Consider the following 14,768-nt stretch of genomic DNA (forward strand, 5'->3'; position numbering starts at 1 on the left):
AATTAAAACATTGAAGTGTTAATAAAAGTTTTGTAATGGAAACAGTCTCAAAAACAAGACTCTCCAAAAATAGATCTCCACTGTATGGTCTTTTTTTCATATTGAATAATGCTACACAAACGCAGGCTCCAATGTTTTAAAACCGATTGAGCAGCGATACAATATTGGGTCAGAATGTCTCAGGGAAATGTACGTTTTTACACCGTGAAAACCTAATACTATTCGATGAGCCAAAACTAATGCTATTTTCTTTTATACATTTTCGTATATTATATATATATATATATATATATATATATATATATATATATATATATATATATATATATATATATATATATATATATATATATATGTATGTGTGGGGAAAAAAATCACAAGACTATTTCATCTCTACAGGCCTGTTTCATGAGGGGGGGTACCCTCAATCATCAGGAGATTTTAATGGGAGCATTCGCATACCATGGTTTATATAGGGCACAGAGTGGGTGGGTACAGGCTGGCCTAGGGGCGTGGTGATTGGCTCATGTGTTACCTAGGAGGTGTTTCCGTCTATGGCGGCATGCTGTTACAATTTTGCTGCGCTTGTTGAGGGATGACAGGTCTGGACGGTAAATAATAAACAGTTTCTCTTTCAAGCATAGGTTGCATCTTTTATTACCACTATTGTAAGGTGTGCTGGATGCAAGAATTTGCCATGTTATTGAATATTCAACATTATTGTCTTTGAGGTCCCAAATGTGTTTGCTGAGTTCTGTGGTATTTCGCAGGTTTTTGTTCCTGAAAGAAGCCTTGTGATTGTTCCATCTGGTTTTGAATTCTCCCTCGGTTAAACCTACATATGTGTCGGATGTGTTAATGTCCTTGCGTATTACCTTAGATTGGTAGACAACTGATGTTTGTAAGCACCCCCCGTTGAGAGGGCAATCAGGTTTCTTTCGACAGTTACAGCCTTTGTTGGTTTTGGAGTCGCTCTGTCTGGGGGCCGACGGCTCATTTGCAACCCCCCCGTACCAAAAAGCCCTTGATGAAAGCGGATACAATTTCACCCTCACCTATGAACCCACGCCAGGAAACCAGCCAAAAAAGAACAGAAAACGAAACGGCATCATCTGGTACAACCCCCCATACAGCAAAAACGTCTCAACTAACATTGGACACAAATTCCTCAATCTGATTGACAAACACTTTCCCAAAGACAACAACCTAAGAAAAGTATTCAACAAGAACAACATTAAATTGAGCTACAGCTGCATGAACAATATACGACAAATCATCTCAAACCACAATAAAACAATTGCAAATGAGCCGTCGACCCCCAGTCAGAGCGACTCCAAAACCAACAAAGCATGTAACTGTCGAAAGAAACCTGATTGCCCCCTCAACGGGGGGTGCTTACAAACATCAGTTGTCTACCAATCTAAGGTAATACGCAAGGACATTAACACATCCGACACATATGTAGGATTAACCGAGGGTGAATTCAAAACCAGATGGAACAATCACAAGGCTTCTTTCAGGAACAAAAACCTGCGAAATACCACAGAACTCAGCAAACACATTTGGGACCTCAAAGACAATAATGTTGAATATTCAATAACATGGCAAATTCTTGCATCCAGCACACCTTACAATAGTGGTAATAAAAGATGCAACCTATGCTTGAAAGAGAAACTGTTTATTATTTACCGTCCAGACCTGTCATCCCTCAACAAGCGCAGCGAAATTGTAACAACATGCCGCCATAGACGGAAACACCTCCTAGGTAACACATGAGCCAATCACCACGCCCCTAGGCCAGCCTGTACCCACCCACTCTGTGCCCTATATAAACCATGGTATGCGAATGCTCCCATTAAAATCTCCTGATGATTGAGGGTACCCCCCCCTCATGAAACAGGCCTGTAGAGATGAAATAGTCTTGTGATTTTTTTTCCCCACACACACACACATACATATATATATATATATATATATATATATATATATATATATATATATATATATATATATATATATATATATATATATATATATATATATATATATATATATATATATATATATATATATATATATATATATATATATATATATATATATATATATATATATATATATATATATATCTATATCTCAGCACCTCCAAGTCCGAGTCCATGGTTCTCGCCCGGAAAAGGGTGGAGTGCCATCTCCGGGTTGGGGAGGAGACCCTGCCCCAAGTGGAGGAGTTCAAGTACCTAGGAGTCTTGTTCACGAGTGGGGGAAGAGCGGATCGTGAGATCGACAGGCGGATCGGTGCGGCATCTTCAGTAATGCGGACACTGTATCGATCCGTTGTGGTGAAGAAGGAGCTGAGCCGGAAGGCAAAGCTCTCAATTTACCGGTTGATCTACATTCCCATCCTCACCTATGGTCATGAGCTTTGGGTTATGACCGAAAGGACAAGATCACGGGTACAAGCGGCCCAAATGAGTTTCCTCCGCCGGGTGGCGGGGCTCTCCCTTAGAGATAGGGTGAGAAGCTCTGTCATCCGGGGGGAGCTCAAAGTAAAGCCGCTGCTCCTCCACATGGAGAGGAGCCAGATGAGGTGGTTCGGGCATCTGGTCAGGATGCCACCCGAACGCCTCCCTAGGGAGGTGTTTAGGGCACGTCCAACCGGTAGGAGGCCACGGGGAAGACCCAGGACACGTTGGGAAGACTATGTCTCCCGGCTGGCCTGGGAACTCCTCGGGATCCCCCGGGAAGAGCTGGACGAAGTGGCTGGGGAGAGGAAAGTCTGGGCTTCCCTGCTTAGGCTGCTGCCCCCGCGACCCGACCTCGGATAAGCGGAAGAAGATGGATGGATGGATATATATATATATATATATATATATATATATATATATATATATATATATATATATATATATACATAAACATATATGTGTAATTGTCTATATATATATACATATGTATATAAATATACATTTATATACATGTGTGTGTGTGTATATATATCACAAATGTCACTGTGAAAATACCTGATAGAAAGGGGTTCAAGGTCGCGGGCTGAGCTGGGATCAAAGTGTCCATGTTGACCAATGAAGCAGCTGAGGGTCCAAGGAAGGCCTCTGGGGTATGCAGTGTACGAGGGGTGGGCTCCACCAGGCTTCGTCTGAGTTGGGTCAAGTCATAGATCTCAGGGCTGCCCTCCCTTCGCCCGTTGATGTTCATGGAGCCTCCGTCCATGGCTTCATCAAACAGATCCCCATCTAAAAAGACAGTATGGTTACAATAGAACATTCTTATGTTGATGCCTCCTGGACTGGCTGATCCTGGAGATCCTCCACCGCTTTTTCAAGCTTCTGATTGAACAAAATGAACATGACACCCATTGAAAGTGTTTTTTTTTGCGTATAGACTTCTTTTTTTTAAACTCCACTTGTGAGGAGGGTGACATTGTTTTACACAGGAGTAGTAGAAATGTGCATTTTGAAAAGACTTTTAATGGTTTCAGACTGTCTGTGGAATTGGATGAATGCAATGAAGGCAAAAGAAAGGGAGGTGGAGCGAGTGAGTGAGTGAGCGTGTGGTGAGAAAGATGTCTTCTTAATGAGAAGAAGTCTTCTTAACATTATATTCATTAAACCTGTTCCTTCCATAAAATAGTTTGTTGATTAGTGATGTGCGGACCAATACTGAAATATCGATACCGCCAATACCAAATCTTTATGCTCTAATATTGACTCTCAAAATCAAAATATTGATACCTCTGATACTTTAGTTCAGGGGTCCAAACTTCTTCCAGCAAGGGCCGAATATTGAAAAGTCAAAGTATGCTAGGGCTATATTAATATTTTTTTTATTTACAAAAATACTAAAAAAAAACAAAAAACTGTCAGCTTTGTATTATAGGTGACTAAGCAATTAGTATTAGTATTAGTAATAACATTTCCGCTTTTTGTCATTACAATCGGATTTTTTGCTTTTTTTTCTCAAATGTTACTGTTGTTGTTGTCCCCTGTAAGAATAGAGTAAATAATAATAATAGGATTGTGTAACTGATTGTGTCAAAACATTCTGCGTGTACAAAATATTAATGTTCAGTTACACATTTAAGTGTTTGTTATGGTTGTTGTAATTTTTTTTTTAATTAATTGATTTGTAAGTCAGTATTATTAAAAAAAAAAAATTACCTAACTAAACTTTTTTTACATTTTAAGTAAAAAAATTTTTTTTTTAGATCTTCTAATATTTTAGATTAGTGGTGTCTAAACTTTTTATATATATATATATATATATATATATATATATATATATATATATATATATATTGTATCTGTTTATAGCATTTTTTTTTAAATATCAAAAGAGGCCCCCCCATTCTTGACTTGTCAGTATGCGGCCGTTGGTGGAAACATTTTAGACACCACTAATCTAAAATATTAGAAGATCTAAAAAAAAAAATTTTTTTACTTAAAATGCAAAAAAAGTTTAGTTAGGTAATTTTTTTTTTTTTTTTAATAATACTGACTTACAAATCAATTAATTAAAAAAAAATTACAACAACCATAACAAACACTTAAATGTGTAACTGAACATTAATATTTTGTACACGCAGAATGTTTTGACACAATCAGTTACACAATCCTATTATTATTATTTACTCTATTCTTACAGGGGACAACAACAACAGTAACATTTGAGCTGCATTCATATATATATATATATATATATATATATATATGAATGCAGCTGAGATAGGCTCCAGCACCCCCCGCGACCCCAAAAGGGACAAGCGGTAGAAAATGGATGGATGGATGGATATTATATATATATATATATATATATATATATATATATATATATATATATATATATATAATATCCATCCATCCATTTTCTACCGCTTATATATATATATATATATATATATATAAACAGTGTTATAGGTGACTGACTATATTATTATCATTAATTATTAGTTAAAAATTTAATCTTTTTCTCGTTAAATTCCAAATTTTTGCTCTTTTTTTATTCCAATAGTAGCTCTTATTAATTAATAATGTTTTAATGTTTTTATTTTTTTCCTTTTTTATGGTTTGAATCACCACTTTTGTGAGACTTTGTAATTTTGTCCTGTTTTTTTCTGTTGCATTAGCTTAGCTATATTGTTATTCACTTATTCACCACATTACCTCAATCTACTTAAGAGTTAAAAAACAAACAAAAAAAACCTTGGTATTTTGTTCTTTATGCTATGAGATACGTTATTATTTAAAATTTACAACGTTTTAAATCTTAGCAGACACATTAGGTAGATTTGCACAAGGTATCTGATTGGTATTCCCGATACCAGCCTGAATTTTACTCGGTATCGCAAATCCCTGTTGTTGATTGACCACCTCCTCTTTTCAAATGTGGACTTGTCAGACCACAGAACAATTTTCCACTTTGCATCAGGCCATCTTAGATGAGCTCGGGCCCAGCGAAGCCGGCGGCGTTTCTGGGTGTTGTTGATAAATGGCTTTGGCTTTGCATAGTAGAGTTTTAACTTGCACTTACAGATGTCGCAACCAACTGTAGTTACTGACAGTGGTTTTCTGAAGTGTTCCTGAGCCCATGTGGTGATATCCTTTACGCACTGATGTCGCTTTTTGATGCAGTACCGCCTGAGTGATCGGAGGTGCGTAATATCATGGCTTACGTGCAGTGATTTCTCCAGATTCTCTGAACCTTTTGATGATATTACGGAGCGTAGATGGTGAAATCCCTAAATTCCTTGCAATAGCTGCTTGAGAAATGTTGTTCTTAAACAATTTGCTCAGGCGTTTGTTGACAAAGTGGTGACCCTCGCCCCGTCCTTGTTTGTGAATGACTGAGCATTTCATGGAATCTACTTTTATACCCAATCATGGCACCCACCTGTTCCCAATTAGCCTGTTCACCTGTAGGATGTTCCAAATAAGGCAACTTTTTTTGCCACTTGTGCCAGCTTTTTTGAAACATGTTGCAGGCATCAAATTCCAAATGAGCTAATATTTGCAAAAAATAACAAAGTTTACTAGTTCGAACGTTAAACATCTTGTCTTTGCAGTCTATTCAAGTGAATATAAGTTGAAAAGGATTTGCAAATCATTGTATTCTCTTTTTATTTACCATTTACACAACGTGACAACTTCACTGCTTTTGGGGTTTGTAAAACACACCCACCTGTGTTGGAGAGTCCCCATAGTTTAGAGGCACTGCTCTTTGGGGCATCCCAAGGGTTGCTTGGGGGCGAGCTTGGCTCCCAGGCTGGAGGGGGACTAGTGGAGGTGGGCGACACCAACCAGGGAGAATCTAATCTTAACGAGCTGCTTCTTCCATCTTTTATGAGAAATAAGGATCATGACATACTGCAGCTTTTACATACAATCATTCTCAGACGCTGGCAAAGCTCACCCAAGGGGTCCCAGGAGCTCGACCCTCTGGTACGAACAGACGAGGAGTATGCAGTTTTTTTCCAATTTTGGTCACTAGGAGGAGGATCTGAAGACACTGAAAATACATCCACCAGGTCCATGAACGCGGTCTGAAAACATGGGGAAACAAATCATTCTTATCACATGATTTCAGTTCAAATACACATGCTCTTGACAATTGGTATTAATGCTGAATTGTTGTGCAATACTCGCAAAGAACCAATATTGATACACAGCTAATACTTCAACATCAATGGCTTTAATTCAATCCATGCAATGGATGGTAAACGGTGTGCAACTGCAGTATTTATGGATCCAATAAAAGCATTTGACACAATCACAATATTCAAATAAATAAATTAGAACGGAATGGCATCAGGGGTGCGGTACCTCTGGATTGGCAGACCGGGGTGGTGGTTCCTCTCTTTAAGAAGGGGAACCGGAGGGTGTGTTCTAACTATCGTGGGATCACACTCCTCAGCCTTCCCGGTAAGGTCTATTCAGGTGTACTGGAGAGGAGGCTACGCCGGATAGTCGAACCTCGGATTCAGGAGGAACAGTGTGGTTTTCGTCCTGGTTGTGGAACTGTGGACCAGCTCTATACTCTCGGCAGGGTCCTTGAGGGTGCATGGGAGTTTGCCCAACCAGTCTACATGTGCTTTGTGGACTTGGAGAAGGCATTCGACCGTGTACCCCGGGAAGTCCTGTGGGGAGTGCTCAGAGAGTATGGGGTATCGGACTGTCTGATTTTGGCGGTCCGCTCCCTGTATGATCAGTGTCAAAGCTTGGTCCGCATTGCCGGCAGTAAGTCGGACACGTTTCCAGTGAGGGTTGAACTCCGCCAAGGCTGCCCTTTGTCACCCATTCTGTTCATAACTTTTATGGACAGAATTTCTAGGCGCAGTCAAGGCGTTGAGGGGATCTGGTTTGGTGGCTGCAGGATTAGGTCTCTGCTTTTTGCAGATGATGTGGTCCTGATGGCTTCATCTGGCCAGGATCTTCAGCTCTCGCTGGATCGGTTCGCAGCCGAGTGTGAAGCGACTGGGATGAGAATCAGCACCTCCAAGTCCGAGTCCATGGTTCTCGCCCGGAAAAGGGTGGAATGCCATCTTCGGGTTGGGGAGGAGACCCTGACCCAAGTGGAGGAGTTTAAGTACCTCGGAGTCTTGTTCACGAGTGAGGGAAGAGTGGATGGTGAGATCGACAGGCGGATCGGTGCGGCGTCTTCAGTAATGCGGACGCTGTATCGATCCGTTGTGGTGAAGAAGGAGCTGAGCCGGAAGGCAAAGCTCTCGATTTACCGGTCGATCTACGTTCCCATCCTCACCTATGGTCATGAGCTTTGGGTTATGACCGAAAGGACAAGATCACGGGTACAAGCGGCCGAAATGAGTTTCCTCCGCCGGGTGGCAGGGCTCTCCCTTAGAGATAGGGTGAGAAGCTCTGTCATCCGGGGGGAGCTCAAAGTAAAGCCGCTGCTCCTCCACATGGAGAGGAGCCAGATGAGGTGGTTCGGGCATCTGGTCAGGATGCCACCCGATCGCCTCCCTCGGGAGGTGTTTAGGGCACGTCCGACCGGTAGGAGGCCACGGGGAAGACCCAGGACACGCTGGGAAGACTATGTCTCCCGGCTGGCCTGGGAACGCCTCGGAATCCCCCGGGAAGAGCTGGACGAAGTGGCTGGGGAGAGGGAAGTCTGGGCTTCCCTGCTTAGGCTGCTGCCCCCGCGACCCGACCTCGGATAAGCGGAAGAAGATGGATGGATGGATGGATGGAATGGCATCAGAGGGTTGGTCTTGAACTGGGTGATAAGCTTCTTAACCAACAGGAAGCAATACGTGAAGCTAGGCCAACAAAAGTCTACAAGGCTAAATATATCCTGTGACTACCCACAGGGATTAATACTGGGACTAAAATTGTTCAATCTGTATATAAATGACATTTGTGAAGTTACAAAAGACTTAAAAGTTAATATTATTCGCAGATGATACAACTGTGTTTTGTTCACAAGAGAACACACAGAAGCTAATACAAATAATAACAGAAGAAATGAACACATTCAAGAGATGGTTTGGACAAAACCAGACTATCCTTAAACCTCAGTAAAAATCAAATAATGCTATTCAGCAGTGATGGGCAAGTTACTTGGAAGTAAGCCAAGTTACAAGTTACTCTTGCTTAAACATAGCTAAGCTACAGGGGAAGCTATCCCTGGGGAATTGTAGCAAGCTACATGATAAAAGTAGCTTGCTACATTTAACAACATGTATATCTCTGGGCCCACATGTATAATATCCATGTTGATGTAACTGAGAGTGTACAAATTGACAAAATAAGGGTCCATTACTATTAACTATCTGTCATTTAGCTAGGGACACCCTACAACTACCTCTAGGGGTCTTTATTTTAGTTGGCCTACCCCTATAATGTTATTCATTTTTTCTGCCTCCATTTAAAAAAAACAATCTATCTATATCTTGTCAAAACAAAACAAAGACTTGTGTGTTGTTTGGGAACAGTTGCTAATGGTTATGTGCAGTAAAACTCTTCATGAACACAACTCACTTTAATGTGTGTTGGTCGTCTTAGATGAAGAGAGCGGTTATAATTTTGGTTTACAGAGTAAACAACTAAAACCTAAAGTTTTGGGCATTGTTTCCTCTAAATGCATACATTTGTCTAAATACGGCCAAGGACACGCTTCATTACTACAGAAAAAAATCGAAACTACGGTAGAGAATTCCTCTGCCATTTTCAACTACCGGTATGGTTTTTGTTTTTTTGAGTGGTCAGCTTGAAGCGTCCCTCTGTCTCTGACTCCCTCATCGTCATGTGACATTAGTACGTGTCTGGTGTGATTTGCTTACTAGTTTTGATGACCCGACTAATCTTGCTTCCGATTGGCCAGTCTGTAATTTTTCGCCCTAACCTTAGCCAATTCTGACCCATCATAGGAACACCAACCAATCATCGGATTTTCTACGTATGTATGGATGTTCTCATTCATCCAAAATTGGTGCAGTTCAGCTAGATTTGTTGGTTTTCTGACATGGACTTGTTTCTTCAGCATTGTCCACACGTTTAAGTCAGGACTTTGGGAAGGCCATTCTAAAACCTTCATTCTAGCCTGATTTAACCATTCCTTTACCACTTTTGATGTGTGTTTGGGGTCATTGTTCTGTTGGAACACCCAACTGTGCCCAAGATCCAACCTCTGGGCTGATGATTTTAGCTTGTCCTGAACAATTTGGAGGTAATCCTCCTTTTTCATTGTCCCATTTAAAGCACCAGTTCCATTGGCAGCAAAACAGGCCCAGAGCATAATACTACCACCACCATGTTTGACGGTAGTAATGGTGTTCCTGGGATTAAAGGCCTCACATTTTCTCCTCCAAACATATTGCTGGGTATTGTGGCCGAACAGCTCCATTTTTGTTTCATCTGACATCATGGACAAAGATAAGACCTTCTGGAGGAAAGTTCTGTGGTCTGGGCCTGTTTTGCTGCCAATGGAACTGGTGCTTTAAATGGGACAATGAAAAAAGTAGGATTACCTCCAAATTGCTCAGGACAAGCTAAAATCATCAGCCCGGAGGTTGGGTCTAGGGCGCAGTTGGGTGTTCCAACAGGACAATGACCCCAAACACACCTCAAAAGTGGTAAAGGAATGGCTAAATCAGACTAGAATGAAGGTTTTAGAATGGCCTTCCCAAAGCCCGGACTTAAACGTGTGGACAATGCTGAAGAAACAAGTCCATGTCAGAAAAGCAACACATTTAGCTGAACTGCATCAATTTTGTCAAGAGGAGTGGTCAAAAATGCAAGCAGAAGCTTGTGGATGGCTACCAAAAGCACCTTATTGCAGGTAAACTTGCCAAGGGACATGTAAGCAAATATTAACATTGCTGTATGTATACTTTTGACCCTCACATTTTCAGTAGACCCATAATAAATTCATAAAAGAAGCAAACTTCATGAATGTTTTTTGTGACCAACAAGTATGTGCTCCAATCACTACATCACAGAAAAATAAGAGTTGTAGAAATGATTGTAAACTAAAGACAGCCATGACATGATGTTCTTTACAAGTGTATGTACACTTTTGACCACGACTGTATGTATTGATAATCTTGAAATATGAAATACAACTTACTTTACTATAGATGTTTTTTTATTTAATTGTATTATTTATGGAGCATATTGTGAACAAATTGAGAACAGGAAGTGAACAAAAGTGACAGAGATTGCTACGTAAAGGAAAAGGGATAGATTAGGATTAAATACAGGTAAAAGCCAGTAAATTAGAATATTTTGAAAAACTTGATTTATTTCAGTAATTGCATTCAAAAGGTGTAACTTGTACATTATATTTATTCATTGCACACAGACTGATGCATTCAAATGTTTATTTCATTTAATTTTGATGATTTGAAGTGGCAACAAATGAAAATCCAAAATTCCGTGTGTCACAAAATTAGAATATTACTTAAGGCTAATACAAAAAAGGGATTTTTAGAAATGTTGGCCAACTGAAAAGTATGAAAATGAAAAATATGAGCATGTACAATACTCAATACTTGGTTGGAGCTCCTTTTGCCTCAATTACTGCGTTAATGCGGCGTGGCATGGAGTCGATGAGTTTCTGGCACTGCTCAGGTGTTATGAGAGCCCAGGTTGCTCTGATAGTGGCCTTCAACTCTTCTGCCTTTTTGGGTCTGGCATTCTGCATCTTCCTTTTCACAATACCCCACAGATTTTCTATGGGGCTAAGGTCAGGGGAGTTGGCGGGCCAATTTAGAACAGAAATACCATGGTCCGTAATCCAGGCACGGGTAGATTTTGCGCTGTGTGCAGGCGCCAAGTCCTGTTGGAACTTGAAATCTCCATCTCCATAGAGCAGGTCAGCAGCAGGAAGCATGAAGTGCTCTAAAACTTGCTGGTAGACGGCTGCGTTGACCCTGGATCTCAGGAAACAGAGTGGACCGACACCAGCAGATGACATGGCACCCCAAACCATCACCCAACCATGCAAATTTTGCATTTCCTTTGGAAATCGAGGTCCCAGAGTCTGGAGGAAGACAGGAGAGGCACAGGATCCACGTTGCCTGAAGTCTAGTGTAAAGTTTCCACCATCAGTGATGGTTTGGGGTGCCATGTCATCTGCTGGTGTCGGTCCACTCTGTTTCCTGAGATCCAGGGTCAACGCAGCCGTCTACCAGCAAGTTTTAGAGCACTTCATGCTTCCTGCTGCTGACCTGCTCTATGGAGATGGAGATTTCAAGTTCCAACAGGACTTGGCGCCTGCACACAGCGCAAAATCTACCCGTGCCTGGTTTACGGACCATGGTATTTCTGTTCTAAATTGGCCCGCCAACTCCCCTGACCTTAGCCCCATAGAAAATCTGTGGGGTATTGTGAAAAGGAAGATGCAGAATGCCAGACCCAAAAACGCAGAAGAGTTGAAGGCCACTATCAGAGCAACCTGGGCTCTCATAACACCTGAGCAGTGCCAGAAACTCATCGACTCCATGCCACGCCGCATTAACGCAGTAATTGAGGCAAAAGGAGCTCCAACCAAGTATTGAGTATTGTACATGCTCATATTTTTCATTTTCATACTTTTCAGTTGGCCAACATTTCTAAAAATCCCTTTTTTGTATTAGCCTTAAGTAATATTCTAATTTTGTGACACACGGAATTTTGGATTTTCATTTGTTGCCACTTCAAATCATCAAAATTAAATGAAATAAACATTTGAATGCATCAGTCTGTGTGCAATGAATAAATATAATGTACAAGTTACACCTTTTGAATGCAATTACTGAAATAAATCAAGTTTTTCAAAATATTCTAATTTACTGGCTTTTACCTGTAAACTCTGCCTCTTCTTAGTCATTTTTGAACATGTTGAACAGAGGAAATTGTGATGTATCATGTTGTATGCATGCATGTTCAAAACAAACTCAAACCATAACCACGTTCAACAACTGTAGATATTCCTATAGTTGTCGGCAGCATGAGCTGCAGGTGCACTGGGTGAAACAACATTGTGGCTGTATCTGCATTTCAAGTATCGTGAGTGGTCAGGACCCAGCAGCTCTGCATTTATGTGAAAGCATGTCCAGTGAGCGGGTGTGAAAGTCATGCATTACACATGCCATGCTCTTGACAATCGCCATAAATGCTGACTGAGCAGTCTGCTCCATACCGTTGCTGCTTTGTTGTACAATATACAGCTTTTCCTCTCCAATTTCTCATGCACTCCAACATGTCAGTGTAGATATATCAGATTATAGCCTGATTCCAATTAACCTTACTCAGCTATAATTACAGAGTTTATGGTAAATGTCAATACAAATCCAACCCCCAATGAAAGCTCTCTACTTTCCCCCCAGCAAGCATCTGTACCCCAAAATTGCATACCCCGCCTTTAGACGACATCTCACGTTTGCTCTCCTCCAAAGCTTTCCGCAGCATCGACTCGTCGCCTTGACGACTGAGCTTCTCCTGTCAACAGATACACACACGGGCATCAGACCTTATATCAGGAACTGCGGGCGAGATGGAACATTCTCTGGTCATGAAAGTAAGAAGGTGAGCGTTACCCGCCATGACCTCTTACAGTGCTTCTATTTTGTTGCCATCATGAAATGACAGAACAGTGGATTCTACAAACCCCAAAAGCAGTGAAGTTGTCATGTTGTGTATCGTATTTTTCGAACTATTAAGTCGCAGTTTTTTTCATAGTGCGACTTATATGTTTTTTTTCCTTTTTTATTATGCATTTTCGGCAGGTGCGACTTATACTCCGAAAAACACGGTAAATGGTAAATAAAAAGAGAATACAATGATTTGCAAATCCTTTTCAACTTGTATTCAATTGAATAGACTGCAAAGACAAAATATTTAACGATTGAACTGGAAAAATGTATTTTTTGCAAATATTAGCTCATTTGGAATTTGATTCCTGCAACAGGTTTCAAAAAAGCTGGCACAAGTGGCAAAACGACTGAGAAAGTTGAGGAATGCTCATCAAAGACTTATTTGGAACATCCAACAGGTGAACAGGCTAATTGGGAACAGGTGGGTGCCATGCTTGGGTATAAAAGCAGCTTCCATGAAATGCTCAGTCGTTCACAAACAAGGACGGGGCGAGGGTCACCACTTTGTCAACAAATGCCTGAGCAAATTGTTTAAGAACAACATTTCTCAACCAGGTATTGCAAGGAATTTAGGGATTTCACCATCTACGCTCCGTAATATCAACAAAAGGTTCAGAAAATCTGGAGAAATCACTGCACGTAAGCCATGATATTACGGACCTTAGATCCCTCAGGCGGTACTGCATCAAAAAGCAACATCAGTGTATAAAGTATATCACCACATGGGCTCAGGAACACTTCAGAAAACCACTGTCAGTAACTACAGTCGGTCACTACATCTGTAAGTGCAAGTTAAAATTGTACTATGAAAAGCCAAAGCCATTTATCAACAACACCCAGAAACGCTTCGCTGGGCCCGAGCTCATCTAAGATGGACTGATGCAAAGTGGAAAAGTGTTCTGTGGTCTGATGAGTCCACATTTCAAACTGTTTTTGGAAACTCTGGACGTTGTGTCCTCCGGATCAAAGAGGAAAAGAACCAACCGGATTGTTCTAGGCGCAAAGTGTAAAAGGCAGCATGTGTGATGGTATGGGGGTGTATTAGTGCCCAAGATATGGGTAACTTACACATCTGTGAAGGCACCATTAATGCTGAAAGGTACATACAGGTTTTGGAGCAACATATGTTGCCATCCAAGCAACGTTATGATGGACGCCCCTGCTTATTTCAGCAAGACAATGACAAGCCACATGTTACAACAGTGTGGCTTCATAGTAAAAGAGTGCGGGTACTAGACTGGCCTGCCTGTAGTCCAGACATTGAAAATGTGTGGTGCAATATGAAGGCTGAAATATGAGAAGGGAGACTGTTGAACAACTTAAGCTGTGCATCAAGCAAGAATGGGAAATAATTCCACTTCAAAAATGTGTCTCCTCAGTTCCCAAACCTTTACTGAGTGTTGTTAAAAGGAAAGGCCATGTAACACACTGGTAAAAATGCCCCTCTGACAACTTTTTTGTAATGTGTTGCTGCCATTAAATTCTAAGTTCATGATTGTTTGAAAAAAAACAATAGTTTCTCAGTGTGAACATGAAATATCTTGTCTTTGCAGTCTATTCAATTGAATATAAGTTGAAAAGGATTTGTTGTATTCTCTTTTTATTTACCATTTACACAACGTGACAACTTCACTGCTTTTGGGTTTTGTAGATAAATACA

At 40.7% G+C, this 14,768-nt stretch overlaps 2 protein-coding genes across 6 annotated transcripts in view; one reads left to right on the forward strand and one right to left on the reverse strand.

Moving 5' to 3' along the window:
* LOC133615662 (ADP-ribosylation factor-like protein 16) overlaps positions 1–14,768 on the forward strand; it is a 35,502-nt gene that overhangs the window by 6,305 nt on the left and 14,429 nt on the right. The gene's annotated exons all lie outside the window — the stretch shown is intronic.
* LOC140679757 (epsin-3-like) overlaps positions 1–14,768 on the reverse strand; it is a 41,945-nt gene that overhangs the window by 1,121 nt on the left and 26,056 nt on the right. For all 5 annotated transcript variants that reach the window (XM_072915810.1, XM_072915807.1, XM_072915809.1 and 2 more), the window contains 4 exons: positions 12,870–12,953; positions 6,427–6,556; positions 6,196–6,351; positions 3,024–3,254 (listed from right to left, as the gene is read on the reverse strand). In XM_072915810.1, the coding sequence (XP_072771911.1) occupies positions 3,024–3,254; positions 6,196–6,351; positions 6,427–6,556; positions 12,870–12,953 (601 nt within the window). The remainder of the gene's footprint in view (positions 1–3,023; positions 3,255–6,195; positions 6,352–6,426; positions 6,557–12,869; positions 12,954–14,768) is intronic.

Source organism: Nerophis lumbriciformis, linkage group LG22 (genome assembly GCF_033978685.3).
Source record: "Nerophis lumbriciformis linkage group LG22, RoL_Nlum_v2.1, whole genome shotgun sequence".
Taxonomy (NCBI): Eukaryota; Metazoa; Chordata; class Actinopteri; order Syngnathiformes; family Syngnathidae; genus Nerophis; species Nerophis lumbriciformis.